The 12,866-nt window shown below is 38.6% G+C and overlaps 1 protein-coding gene across 1 annotated transcript in view; it reads right to left on the bottom strand.

The window, feature by feature from the left end:
• Window positions 1–12,866, bottom strand: part of DDX10 (DEAD-box helicase 10) — a 258,007-nt gene that overhangs the window by 111,874 nt on the left and 133,267 nt on the right. Inside the window, exons 14-15 of the mRNA XM_021062753.2 lie at window positions 3,176–3,295; window positions 200–361 (exon numbers count right to left, since the gene is read on the bottom strand). Coding sequence (XP_020918412.2) covers window positions 200–361; window positions 3,176–3,295 — 282 coding nt within the window. The remainder of the gene's footprint in view (window positions 1–199; window positions 362–3,175; window positions 3,296–12,866) is intronic.

Here is a 12,866-nt window from a genome sequence, read left to right as displayed (position 1 = left end):
TCTCAGAAACCAGTTAATATACAAAGACTCCACCAGCAGAAGGAAAAAGAAGGACTAGATAAAATAATAAAATAGCCAAAGAAAAGGAAGTGTTCAAGAAAATAATAAAGTAACTTGATTATTAATGACTAATGAATATTTGCATATATTTAGGACATACTAAAGTTCACTCATCATTACTTCAAGATGGAAAGCTTACCCGATGCTTTGCCTTAATTTTCTTCCTGTATTCCTCCTTGTCAAATTTGTCCTCTTCCTGAAGCCTCTCCTTGGCTTTATCTAAGTTGATACCACCACTGTCGTCCTCATCCTCGTTATCCTTGGAGACAGATTTCTGTACCTGTGGCCACTGCTGAACCAACTGCAAACAGGAAAAAGGTGAGTATGGGGCAGGAGGCAGGGCACACTAACAGAACATCATGCCCCTTTGCATAATGATTTTTCAAATGCTGCACATACACTCTTTCTGCCTTACAACCTACAACCCCTAAACGTTCTAACAAACTTTATAATAAAAGGGAGCAAGTTCGGAGGAGACTGTCCCAGTCAGGAAAGCAATGTTGCCATAACTCAATGAGCACAGAGTGAAAGGAAAAGTTCATAAAATAATTTGAAGGAGAAGGTAGTTGCTTCAACATCATTTCAGTGATCTTGGTACACGATCGCTACTCTACCAACTCAGATCTGCACAGCGTGGCAGCCAGGCTGCCCAAAGCGCACCCCAGCCACCGCCATGGCAACCTGGTGACCCTCTCTAATGCCTCTCTCACCTTCCTGGGTTGGTTTTACTTTCCTGTTTTTCTTACTGGCATTAGTCTCCTTGAGGGCAGTCTTATTCTTGTATCCTCAGAAACCAACACATTATCTGGCACACGTTAGGTGCTCAAAACTGACCACATGTCAGCTGGTACTGCACATAAAGACTGGAATAACTAAGTTTAAGTGTAAAGGAGAAAGTTTGGGCTTCACAAGCCTGCTCGGGTCTACATGATTTTACACATACATTTTATGGTTAGGAACAAGGGCACAAAGATGTCAGGGCACTGATCTGGGGGTTGGGAGACTTGGCTTAACGTCCTGGCTCTTTCACTTGTTCAGTGCCTGATCCTGAATGAATTTCTTAAGCTCTGGACACCTGTGTCCTTGCCCGAAAAATAAGGTTTGTTTGCCTTAATAATCTTTCAGGCCTAAGAGTCAAACTCTAGGCTGTTTAGACAAAAACGATTCTCTTATTTTACCTAGTAACTCGTTGCCAGGAGGATTTAAGTAGCAGCCACAGATTCTGAAAGACCGCTAATTAAGCAGCAGGCAAATGGGAGTTGCAGGCACACACATCACAGGTATTAATGCCTCCTGTCACCACCACAGTCATTCTTCAACATGAGATTCCTACAGAGTTGCAATTGAGGGTCACAAATATTACTGCATGAGTAGCCACGCCAGCAGACGCTGACACGGAGGAAGCAGTGAGGGGCTCAGTTGTGACACTAAGAACGCCATCCATTGCTCTGACTCTCATTCTTGTTTTCATCAGAGTGAAAAAAGTTCACCTCTCTGTGGGCTGAACGAATGTTAGCATTCCTTGCAGAATTTTAGATCAGAAGTTTCTGTGTGGCTCACAGCCACACACAGCTCCTATCAGCAATGAATTTACATTGAAACATTTTACAGTTAAGGATTTACACTCATCTCCAAGCTAATGGGTATAATCTGTGCAGTTAAACCTAGCAGCAGAGTAAGGAACTTCATTTTGCTGACAGCAGTAAGCTTTTACAATGAGCATCTGATGTAATACAACTAACTATATTCTGGTTTAAGCTACTTCTCAGGTGCTGACCTCCTTAGTAATTTCATGAAGATTCATATTTATTAGTTATATAGCCTTCCTTGCAAGTCCCAACACTTTGAATTGCATTCTGTTTTGCTAATTTTAATATGATTTGTACACCACTTTATTCCATATTATTCATGCAGATCTGGGCTTCTAAAGCAAAGCCCTCTTCCTCAAAGTAACATGCAAATCTTTGTTAACTTTTTAACAGAATTAAAAGGAAACTTAGTCCATCAAATATAGACTGTGTAGACAGTACTTTGTATTAATAATAGTGAAATATCTGGTGTGATAAATTATGGTCAGTATAAAAAGCTCTGTTATTTTACTGGGATATGAGACAATGGTTCATTCACTCAGCAGCCCTTTTTTGAGGGCTTACTATCAGGCACTGTGCTGGTGCTGAGGACAGAGCAGACATCAGTCAACAAATGCCTTCCCTCATGTAGCTTCCCTCACCCCAGTGGAATAGAAATATCTTCCCTCATCCACTGGAGTAAAAGAAAGGGACTACCACCAAATCAAGTCAAGTCACATAATAAGTGCTATGAAGAAAAAAATAAAGATAGGTCACCAGAAATAAGATTGTGTGGCCGTAGGGTGCTGTGTGCCATATCAGGATGAATATGGAAATTGTAGGTGGGTGAGAGTGAGACAAAGAGACAATATCTAGAAGACCCTGCTATGGCCAGTGACTCTAGCCACCACTCCTTAAGTGAGCCACTTGACATTCTGGATGTATTTCCTCTTTAAAAATGGAGATAATATTACTATGTAATAGAGTGACCTTTCATGAACAATCTGTGAGCAGTAACCCCTCCCCTACTCTATAAGGATGTATTTACACTAAGACCAGGTAACAGTGAGATGAAAACCAGACACGTGTGTGTCCAAGGTTATTTTAAATCAGAGAATTCCTTCCCACAGCAGGCCTGTAAGAAAAAGCATGCCAATACAGCATCTAAAGTTGAGGAACTGCAGAGCAGAGGCTTTTTAAAAGTCAAGCAAGAGAAGCTGTGGCCAGTAGTTGTGTATCCTTGTGCCTGTTCCCACAGAACATGTTGACGGATGGACCCTGTGACAAGAAAGTCTAATCTATAAAAACAGATTTCGGAAGTTCAAAACCAACTCTGTTGTTATCACCAAGAAGGATCTCAGTTTATTGTAAGGCATCTTGCCTACAGATGCACAGCTGACCAAATAACAACAATGGTGAAAGAAATGCCCTGAGTGCTTTAGAGATACATTATTTTTCTTATTAAAGAACGGTAAGTCAGCACGAGAGTCAAACTCTTTCTAACACTTGCAATGTACCTCAGAAACAAAGCATTTATAGAATCTTACCTCCCCTTCATCGGTAAATGTTATTTTCTTATTTACTTTAAAATTTCTCTTCATTACTTTTTTTGCTTCTGCAACCTTTGTCACTTTTTTCTTCATGCTGGATTTAGAAGGGTCTTTCTTCTGTGTGAGAACATATAAAAAACACAGATGATTAGGGAAATGGTTGCTTTATATTAACAATTTAGCTTTGGCAATACACTTTCCAAAACTGAGTGTTTACTGCTTATTGGCTAATGAGAAGCACCAAATTTACTGTCCAGACTTCTTAACTAATGACCTCCCCAATGCTAAATCGGTTTAAGTTTGAATATGAATGTAAGACACAAATAGCCTTAAGTTTTTTCTATTACTAAAACTGTGCTATGCTGATAATGCATCAGAAACTACATGATAATGTGATTAATGGCCAGTTAAGATAAAGCTATCTTTCCACTAAAAACAGAGCACATTTTCAAAACAACTCTGATTTTCTGGTACACACTTTAGTTTTTTAGAGCAGGAATATGTTTACCTGGAAAGCAAAATGACTCCAATACACTGTTTGCAACTCAACAATCTTCCTCCCCTTACAGTAATTCACTCTATGTATGCTGGAAAACATCCAATGATAACTAGGCTGTGTCCAAAGGTGAGATGGGTAAGAGTTCTTAAAACAGGAAGCTTGTCAACCAAAATAAATTGCTCCCTGCAGTATACCTTGTGAACACAGAGCACTAATAAGGCTTCCTTCCACCCAGTCATTACTCTGACACCTCATTTTTCCCTGCAAACACTTATCAGAGAACACCACCAACACAACCACCAGGGCTAGAGACTATGTTACTAACTCCTGTTGGATTTTGGTTTTATGGTGAGGCCATGTCTTAAGGATTCTGGGTTGGTGGATACTCTGTCCATCAGCCCTCAGCTAATGATAGAATGCCAATCAAATAATGCAAACTGAGAAGATTAGTATGACATAAAATAACAATTAAACAGGAGTAAGTTATAATCACTTAAATAAAAGCACAAAAAATACTGAGAGCAAGGGGAGCAAACTTTCTGGGGGTGATAATACTCTGCATCTTGATAGGAGTTTGTTACATAGGTGTATACATTTGTCAAAACTCATCAAATGTGACAGAGCTGGTGCAATTCCTTGTATATAAATTTCTTCCTCAAAAAAGAATTTTGTAAACACATCCTGAACTTTAGTTAATGCCAGGCAAGCTGAAGAATATGGAAGAGAATGTAATGATGTTGGCAACTTCCTCTGAAATACATTAAATAAAAGGATGACGCATAGATGGATGGAAAATTACATGAAAAAGGACATATGGTAAAAAGGTAAATGTAGAATGCGAGTGACAGATATTTCAGTATCCAAAGTACAATTTTCCACACTATAAACCAACTATAATAAAAAAAAATCATTTAAAAAAGTATAATTTTTCAACTTTTCTGTATGTTTGAAAATTTTTGTAATAAAATACAAACGCCCAGTCCCAGTAACAAGAGAAACAGTCATAATTCAAAGATACCCAAAATGGTTTTGGCATCTCAACCAAAAGATCATTGAGAAGAATATGCTATTCAAATTACAAGGTCCCACCCCTACTTCCTTCCTGATAAGAATCACAGCTGTTACAGAATTTATTTGTATGAGATACTTGTCTCATTACTTCATATTTATATTTCAAAAATTATATGTAGAAGACTGCCTAAAAGACCCATTCTAGAAATTCATCCTTTTTTTTTTTTTTGGTCTTTTTAGGGCCAGACCTGTGGCATGTGGAAGTTTCCAGGTAGGGGCTGAATCAGAGCTGCAGCTGTTGGCCTACACCGCAGCCACAGCAACACCAGATCCAAGCCGTGTCTGTGACCTACATCGCAGCTCATGGCAACGCTGGATCCTTAACCTACTGAGTGACGCCAGGAATCAAACCCACATCCTCATGGATAACAGTTGGATTTGTAACTCACTAAGCCACAACGGGAACTCTGCAAATATTTTATAAATAATGTGTTTATTCCAAAAATAAAAATCATACAGATTAAAGCCTACATATCCAAAGTTCCTCATTTTTTTAAGGCTACATCAGTCCTTGTGATTACACTAAGAAGCAAATCATAAGCAAGCATTACTCTTTCTCTATTCCATAGAGTCAATAAGGTTATGCACTACTAATTTCTTTGTAATCTGTCAGTGTATAAAATAATGAGAATGGTTAATGCATACTACAATACATTAAGCAGCAATGACAAAATATTTATTATGAAATACTCATGATTCTTTTTTAAAAAATCATTTTAACTAGTCAGTATAAATGGGAACACAGGTGATTGTATATGGCTTTTTTTTTTTTTTTCACCCAGACTGAAAACTGTGTGATTTGCTGTGATCTCAGCTTTGTTTGGACTTCCTTCTGGTTATGGAGGATCACGAGGGATAGCCATCCTTCGCAGGGTTTCTTGATTGCTAGATTCCTCCCATCATGATTCCTGCTCCCTGAATCTGCAGCTTAACTTGGAATACTTTCCAGAAAGTTTATAATATAAATAAATAAACTCTTCCTAGGAGTATGTACCTGCCACCTTAACTACTGAATGCTTTCAGAAAAATAACTTTCAAATCTATCTCCAATACACTTGTCATTTCTATGTGTCTTTCTCTCACTTTTCATATGTAAGTTCCACGCACCAAACCCTCACTCAAATGCCCATGTTTTTTCCCTTTCAACATGTGTCTTCTTTTCCTCATCAATTTCTTGTTAGAACTAGCATAAAATTTTCCTTGATTTTAAAAAGCCTATTTAGGAGTTCCCGTCGTGGTGCAGTGGTTAACGAATCCGACTAGGAACCATGAGGTTGCGGGTTCAGTCCCTGCCCTTGCTCAGTGGGTTAACGATCCGGCGTTGCCCTGAGCTGTGGTGTAGGTCGCAGACATGGCTCGGATCCCGAGTTGCTGTGGCTCTGGCGTAGGCTGGCAGCTATGGCTCCAATTCGACCCCTAGCCTGGGAACCTCCATATGCCGCGGGAGCGGCCCAAGAAACAGCAAAAAGACAAAAAAAAAAAAAAAAAAAAAAAAGCCTATTTATATCATTTGAGTCTAACAATTCTTTAAATCTTCCATTGCCTTCCACTAGCCTCGGTTAGATTTAAATTTCTTTTTCCCCACCCAAGCCATATTTTACTTTGCTTATTTTCTTACTTTCTCATCCCTGACTGAGTTTCAGGGCCAGGCAAATCCATCACTGTTTTTGTCTTATCTATTATCTCAGATGTTTCATTCTACCTTTTCAGTGGTTTTTATATTGTTGAAAGGTACAAAATATGAAAATAATTCAGATTTCTAATTCACTGACCTGGGAAATTTTTCTTTGGTTCACTGAAACTGTCTGGTTACTTTTTTTTTTTTCTTTCTTTCTTTCTTTTTCTTTTTGCTATCCAGGAAACAGGTATTATTTGCTCTATATCATGCTCCCCCACTCTCCTCTCAAAAAAAGCCACTACAAAAGTGAAATCTCAGATATTTCCCATTCTTTAACAAAATTATGGAACCAGTCATATTTATTTTGCCTTAGGAATCCAATTTTTAACCTGCCACTTTTAATAAATATTTCTATATTAGGAAGCAGGCAGCTGGAGGCAATTTAGAGAAAAGGAGCTTGATACATACTTTTTGCCTCTCTTTTTAGACTTTAAAAATGACAGTATGGATTTCATTTCTAACTTGTGTCCAAATTGGCTACATCAACTTCTGCTGTTTCTGACAACTTCTGAAATTCTTCTAGAACTTATAAATATTATAAGCTATTTACAAAAAACCCAGCCATACAAAGAGGAAAGCTAATTTCTATCACACAGCTACTTAGTTAACAAAGTTAAGGGAGATAGGACTACCTAAAGAAGGCAATCATGGTGGAAATCAACTAAGTTAAAAGACTTGGGATGGCATTTATGAAACAACCATAAACAATATGACACTAAGGTACATTCTCTTGAGGAAGCAGCTATCTTACTCCTCCACCGCCTTCCTTCCAAGTGACACCAAAGCCTTTGTAATTATATACCAGCAGCTAATTTAATCAGAATTTGTATGACCAAAATGAGATAGCATCAAAATAACATTCAACAAGATTTAATTATAGGTTTAACTGAGAACTCCATAGCTGGCTCCAGTACCTACAAGAATAACAAATGACTTGGCAGTCTGGTTAGTGAGATCTAAATCAGAGTTTCTGAAAATTCATTCATCATGAAAGTCTAACAGAAAAATCCCACAGTAATAGTAGTTTTTCAGCAAACCACAATTTAAAAAATTATATACACACATACATGCACGTGCTTCTACCTTCTAAACTACAGAAAAAGAATTCCTATATGACTAAAAGACCTAGAGTAACAAAACTAAGATATATATTAAACTTAAACTGGGCTTAAACTAAATGGTGAGTTAAGCCACTTATGACATGCCATTAAAATTTTTTTCTATTAATTTATATTTGATTTACAAGGTTGTGTCAGTTTCTGCGGTACTGCAAAGTGACCAAGTCATACAAATGTGTGTGTATATGTGTATGAATACACACACACACATTCTTTTTCACATATTATCCTCCATCATGTTCCGTCATAACAGATTGGATATAGTTCCCTGTGCTACACAGTAGGACCTCAATTCTTATCTATTCTAAATGTAATAGTTTGCTCTACTAACTCCAAACTCCTCCCTCCCTCCCCCTTGGCAACCACAAGTCTGTTCTCCATGACATGCCATTTTAAGACACTGAAGAGATGCTGATGCCAACCTTCTAAATCCCCAAGACAAGGTAAACACTGTTAACTGGTTCCAATGCCTGCCATGTTTCTAAATTGGCTGACATTAGTCAATCACAAGAACTGCATGGGATGCATCCTGAGGAAGAAATAATAGACATCACTACCACACGCATGTTCACAACTACATGTACAGCCCAGTTTTCCAAGCTCTGCCTTCTATGGTATATAAAAGTTAGCTAAGCAAAAAGTACCAAATGAAAGTTCAAAGCCCCGCATATGTCTACCACATTTCAACAAGATGTGCTTGGATGATGTCTCGATTTATTTTAAATTGGATACTCTTAAAAATATGCCGTTTATAAAATATTGGCATACAAAGCCATATAATGGGGATTTAAAATATTAGCATTATAAGTACACACCTAGAAGAATGAAATGGCCAAAATCACCTAGAAAACAACATTGCAAACACACACATATGCAGAAGTTAAGAGAATTTCAACATCACACAGCCAGTACCAGGAAACTTAGGGCTGGAACTCTAAATTCTGGGGTGGCGGAATGGGCAAAATAAATAAAGGAGCACAAACTTCCAGTTATAAAATAAGTAAATCACAGGGATGTAATGTATAGCACAGGGAATATAGTCAACGATATTGTAATAACTTTTTTTTTTTTTTTTTCATTTTTGGGCCCCGCAGCACATGTAGTGCCCAGGCCAGGAATCAGATCTGAGCCAGAGTCTTGACCCAAGCTAAAGCTGTGGCAACACCAGATCCCTAATCCACCGTGCTGGGCCAGGGATTGAACCCGAGTCCCAGAGCCCCCAAGACACCATCAATCCCATTGTGCCACAGCAGGAGCTCCTAACTTTTGACAGATAATAACTAGACTTATTGTGGTAATAATTCTGTAACGTATTAAAAACATGGAATCACTATGTTGTACACCTGAAACTAATATAATATCGTAAATCAATTATACTTGAAAAATGACAATACTAGGAGTTCCCGTCATGGCTCAGCAGAAACGAATCTGACTGGTATTCATGAGGACGCAGATTCAATCCCTGGTCTCGCTCAGTGGGTTAAGGATCCTGTGTTGCTGTGAGCTGTGGTGTAAGTCACAGACATGGCTCGGATCCTGCATTGTTGTGGCAGTGGTGTAGGCTGGCAGCTACAGCTGATTCGACCCCTAGCCTGGGACCCTCCATTTGTTACGGGTGTGGCCCTAAAAATACAAAAAAAATAAATAAATAACAATACTAAATTCATACTGATTGCCAAAAAACTTCCAAGCCTAGTTTGAGGTCTTACCTTGATACTACACATAACTAACAAAATATCTCAGAAACATCTCAGACACTACACACTTTCCTTTGAGAACCATAATTTTCCTAAATAATACTCAGAACCACATAAAATGGAAATCAAGATATGGTCAGTAGCAAATGGTGTTCCTTACAATGAAAAAAACCTCTTAAGAAATGCATTTTAAAAGGTTTTTTTTTTCTTTTTAGGGCTACACCTGTGGGCTAGGGGTTGAATCAGAGCTGCAGCTGCCAGCCTATGCCACAGCCACAGCAATGCCAGATCCAAGCTGCATCCGCAATCTATGCTGTAGCTGGTGTCAATGCTGGATATTTAACCCACTGAGCCAGGTTGCAGATCAAACCTGCATCCTCACGGATGCTAGTCAGGTTTTAACCCACTGAGCCACAGTGGGAACTCTCCAACCTTTTTTTTTTTTAATCTCTCAAAAGCAAAACTTTTAGGAAAAAAGTATTCTGTCTCTCAATGCTCTACTACTTTGACCTTTTTTTATTTCTGACAAATATGCAGTGATGAATATAATTTCCATCTGCTTTCTTCAGCATTTAAGTAATTTAAAAGTTTGACAGTGAGTAGAAGTTATTGACAGATTGCTGCTCATTTGTTTTATTTTTCCCATACCTTAGAATGGGTCCTCACTATTTCATTAGTAAATCTGTAACACTAAGACATAATATTTTGAATTACAGCTCACTAAAAACTACTATAAACCACAGTTCCCAAAGAATTAAAATGAAATTTTTGCTAAGCTCCAAACTCCTTATGCTACATAGCCAAGCAACACTTTTTTTTTTAAATAATTCTTCTTCCTACCATCCCATCCACATACTAGAAAATGCGGGAGCTATCAATCTGCTTAAAATTCTCCCCCCAAAAGGAACATTTAATTTAAGATTCAGCACTGGCTATCTTTTAAGACCTCTTCTCACTTTCTTCCCTCAGCCTCCTGGTGGTTATCCCTCATGGTATTTCTTATACTCTACTTCTATTTTTAAGAAATTTTTCTACTTCTGTTTTACCCTGCTTAGATACCACACCAAACTTCCTGAGAATATGGTCTTACTTTCTGTTCAATTCCTAGAGTAAGTGCCTACACTGTGACTGCAGAAATCAGTAATTATTTGTGAAGCTGAGCTGAGCCTGGTCAAATCATGTCCAATTTTTGTTGGGAGCAACATTCATTCAAACTCTGAAAAGCTTTCTTCTGTTACCTATTCTGACATCGACTTACCTAAATAGCATAAAAATAAACAAACATATGCTATTTCACCTCTAACATCTATTTTTCGAGCAAATGGATTCACTGACTCTGGGCAATAAAGTGTGATGCGAGAAGTAGAACAGTCTGTTAGGAGTTATTCTTGGTGCCTGGTCAAGGAGCTGGAGTCACTCCTTCATCCCTGTTCCCAGGAGGAAGGCAGAGACGTCACTCAGCTTTGGACAGAACCACAGTTCTCCCCTTAGCAGGGCCCACCCAACTTCCCACATGCCCCACGTCTCCACACGCTGGACAGGTGATTTCACAGATGACTGCGGGTGTGTCTACCCTATACTGCCTGGTTCCCAAGTAGTTTGGGGGGACTATTCACTGATAAGGTTGATTTACCACTTGTTCTTTAATAAGAGAGAATAATATGGGGCAGGATGCCTTCACTAGAATAAAAATGCTGTAGGTTGAGCAGACTGCCAAAGCTCTGGCATCCCTCTGTGCAGAATAATAGGAGGGTGGGAAACCCATGCCTCGCCTTCTTCTTGCTGATCCTGGCTTTCCCATGAGATGTTCCCTAATCCCAATAAAGCCTATTCCTTAATCCATGACATGATATTGTGAAATCTGTACTAAACTCCAGTGCATGACAAGTGCCAATCCAGATGGACTTACCTGGCAAATGAGAAGGTCACTAAACTTCTTTGAGATGCTTACAGAATGGTAACGAATTAAAGATACCATCTGATAGATACCATGATAGATGTTTTATATTTCATTTACTCCTCAGAACTTCCCTTTTGAGATATTTTCTGTATCTTACAGGTGATAAAACTGACAATAAAATAAGTTAAACAATTATCCTGCTAAGAAAGACAGAGGCAGGTTCTGAACACAGAGCAATTAATCTCAAATGTACTCTCAAACCCCGAAGCTCATGCTCTTCTCAGACTCCACACTGTCACTATTTAAAATAAACTTTAGAAACATGGTAGGAAAGTTTAGTCTACCTTCCAAATATGCTGGAGTCCATAACCTCTCTCAGAGACTGAAGTACAGTTTTCATTTGAGCAAGCCTATGATAAAGAATTCACTAAATAAAGATAAGATGCATCCACTGGGACACCTATGGCTATCTTCCCTGTGCATTCTTAAAAGAATAAATTACATTAATAGAAAACTAGGAAAATTACTCTTTTTACTAAAAAACTAATGCAGTTTCCAAACCTCATAACCAATTGGTCAAAATCCTAATCTAAATGCTTTTTTCCTAGTTCCAGTGTTACCCTTGTACACTGCTACTAAAAACAGAGACAAATGGAATATCCTTCTGTCACTCTAGGAAAAAAGAAAACAGTAATCACAGAGAGAGGTGAAATAAACTGGGAGGGGGGGTCAGGGAGTGCTGGTGGTAGAAAAGTAATAACAGTTCCGTTGACAAGATTCAGGGAAGACTCTGGCACAAAAGAGACAGCCCCGATGGAACAAAATAGACAGGGGAAAGGACAGCCGTGCAGAGTTAAGACAGTTACAGTAATAAAAGGAGACAATGTGAAAACAAAATCACAAGAAAGAATGAAACAGGGGAAAGGAAAAGCTCTACAAAAACAAATCCCTCTCAGGACTAGTGATGTGTTGTAAAAACATTACACCGTACTGCCAAGTCATTTTTTTCCCTTAATAGACACCCAGCCACACTATCAATTCTAAATAGGGAAAACAAAACGATTAAGCCAACAACAGGAAACTATGAGGATTTCTTAACTAGCTCATGACAGGATGTGTAATAACTGTCTTCCATCTCCCAAACATTCTCTCCCTTACACCAGAAGAATGTCTAAGATCTAAGAATAGAACTGGTAAGGAGTCCCCATTGTGGTGCGGTGGTCAATGAATCCGACTAGGAACCATGAGGTTGCGAGTTCGATCCCTGCCCTTGCTCAGTGGGTTAAGGATCTGGCGTTGCCATGAGCTGTGGTGTAGGTCACAGATGCGGCTCGGATCCTGAGTTGCTGTGGCTCTGGTGTAGGTTGGCAGCTACAGCTCTGATTAGACCTATAGCCTGGGAACCTCCATATGCTGCAGGAGTGGCCCTAGAAAAGGCAAAAAGACAAAAAAAAAAAAAAAGAATAGAACTGGTAAGAAGTTCACTGGAACAATGGGATATGAAGTGACTCTTTGGGACTCAGTGTGGTTATTTCCAGATTGGTATGTTATCACTGACCAGGAAATACTATTTTTAACATTTCCAAGGCTGGTTTTTCTCCAAAAACTTGAATAATTAAACCGTACAATAATTTGAAGGATTTGGTTCAATCAGATTTGGTTAATAACTTGATGATCCTAATAAAAAATGTACTTCGAACTCATTTTAAATACATTCAATTTCAA

The sequence above is a fragment of the Sus scrofa genome, chromosome 9 (assembly GCF_054392235.1).
Source record: "Sus scrofa isolate SSC_HxYL_T2T_F1_AM1 chromosome 9, Sscrofa_HxYL_maternal_Yorkshire_Landrace_v2.0, whole genome shotgun sequence".
Taxonomy (NCBI): domain Eukaryota; kingdom Metazoa; phylum Chordata; class Mammalia; order Artiodactyla; family Suidae; genus Sus; species Sus scrofa.
Note: the sequence above shows the minus strand (reverse complement) of the source record. Positions and strands in the feature narration are given on the sequence as shown.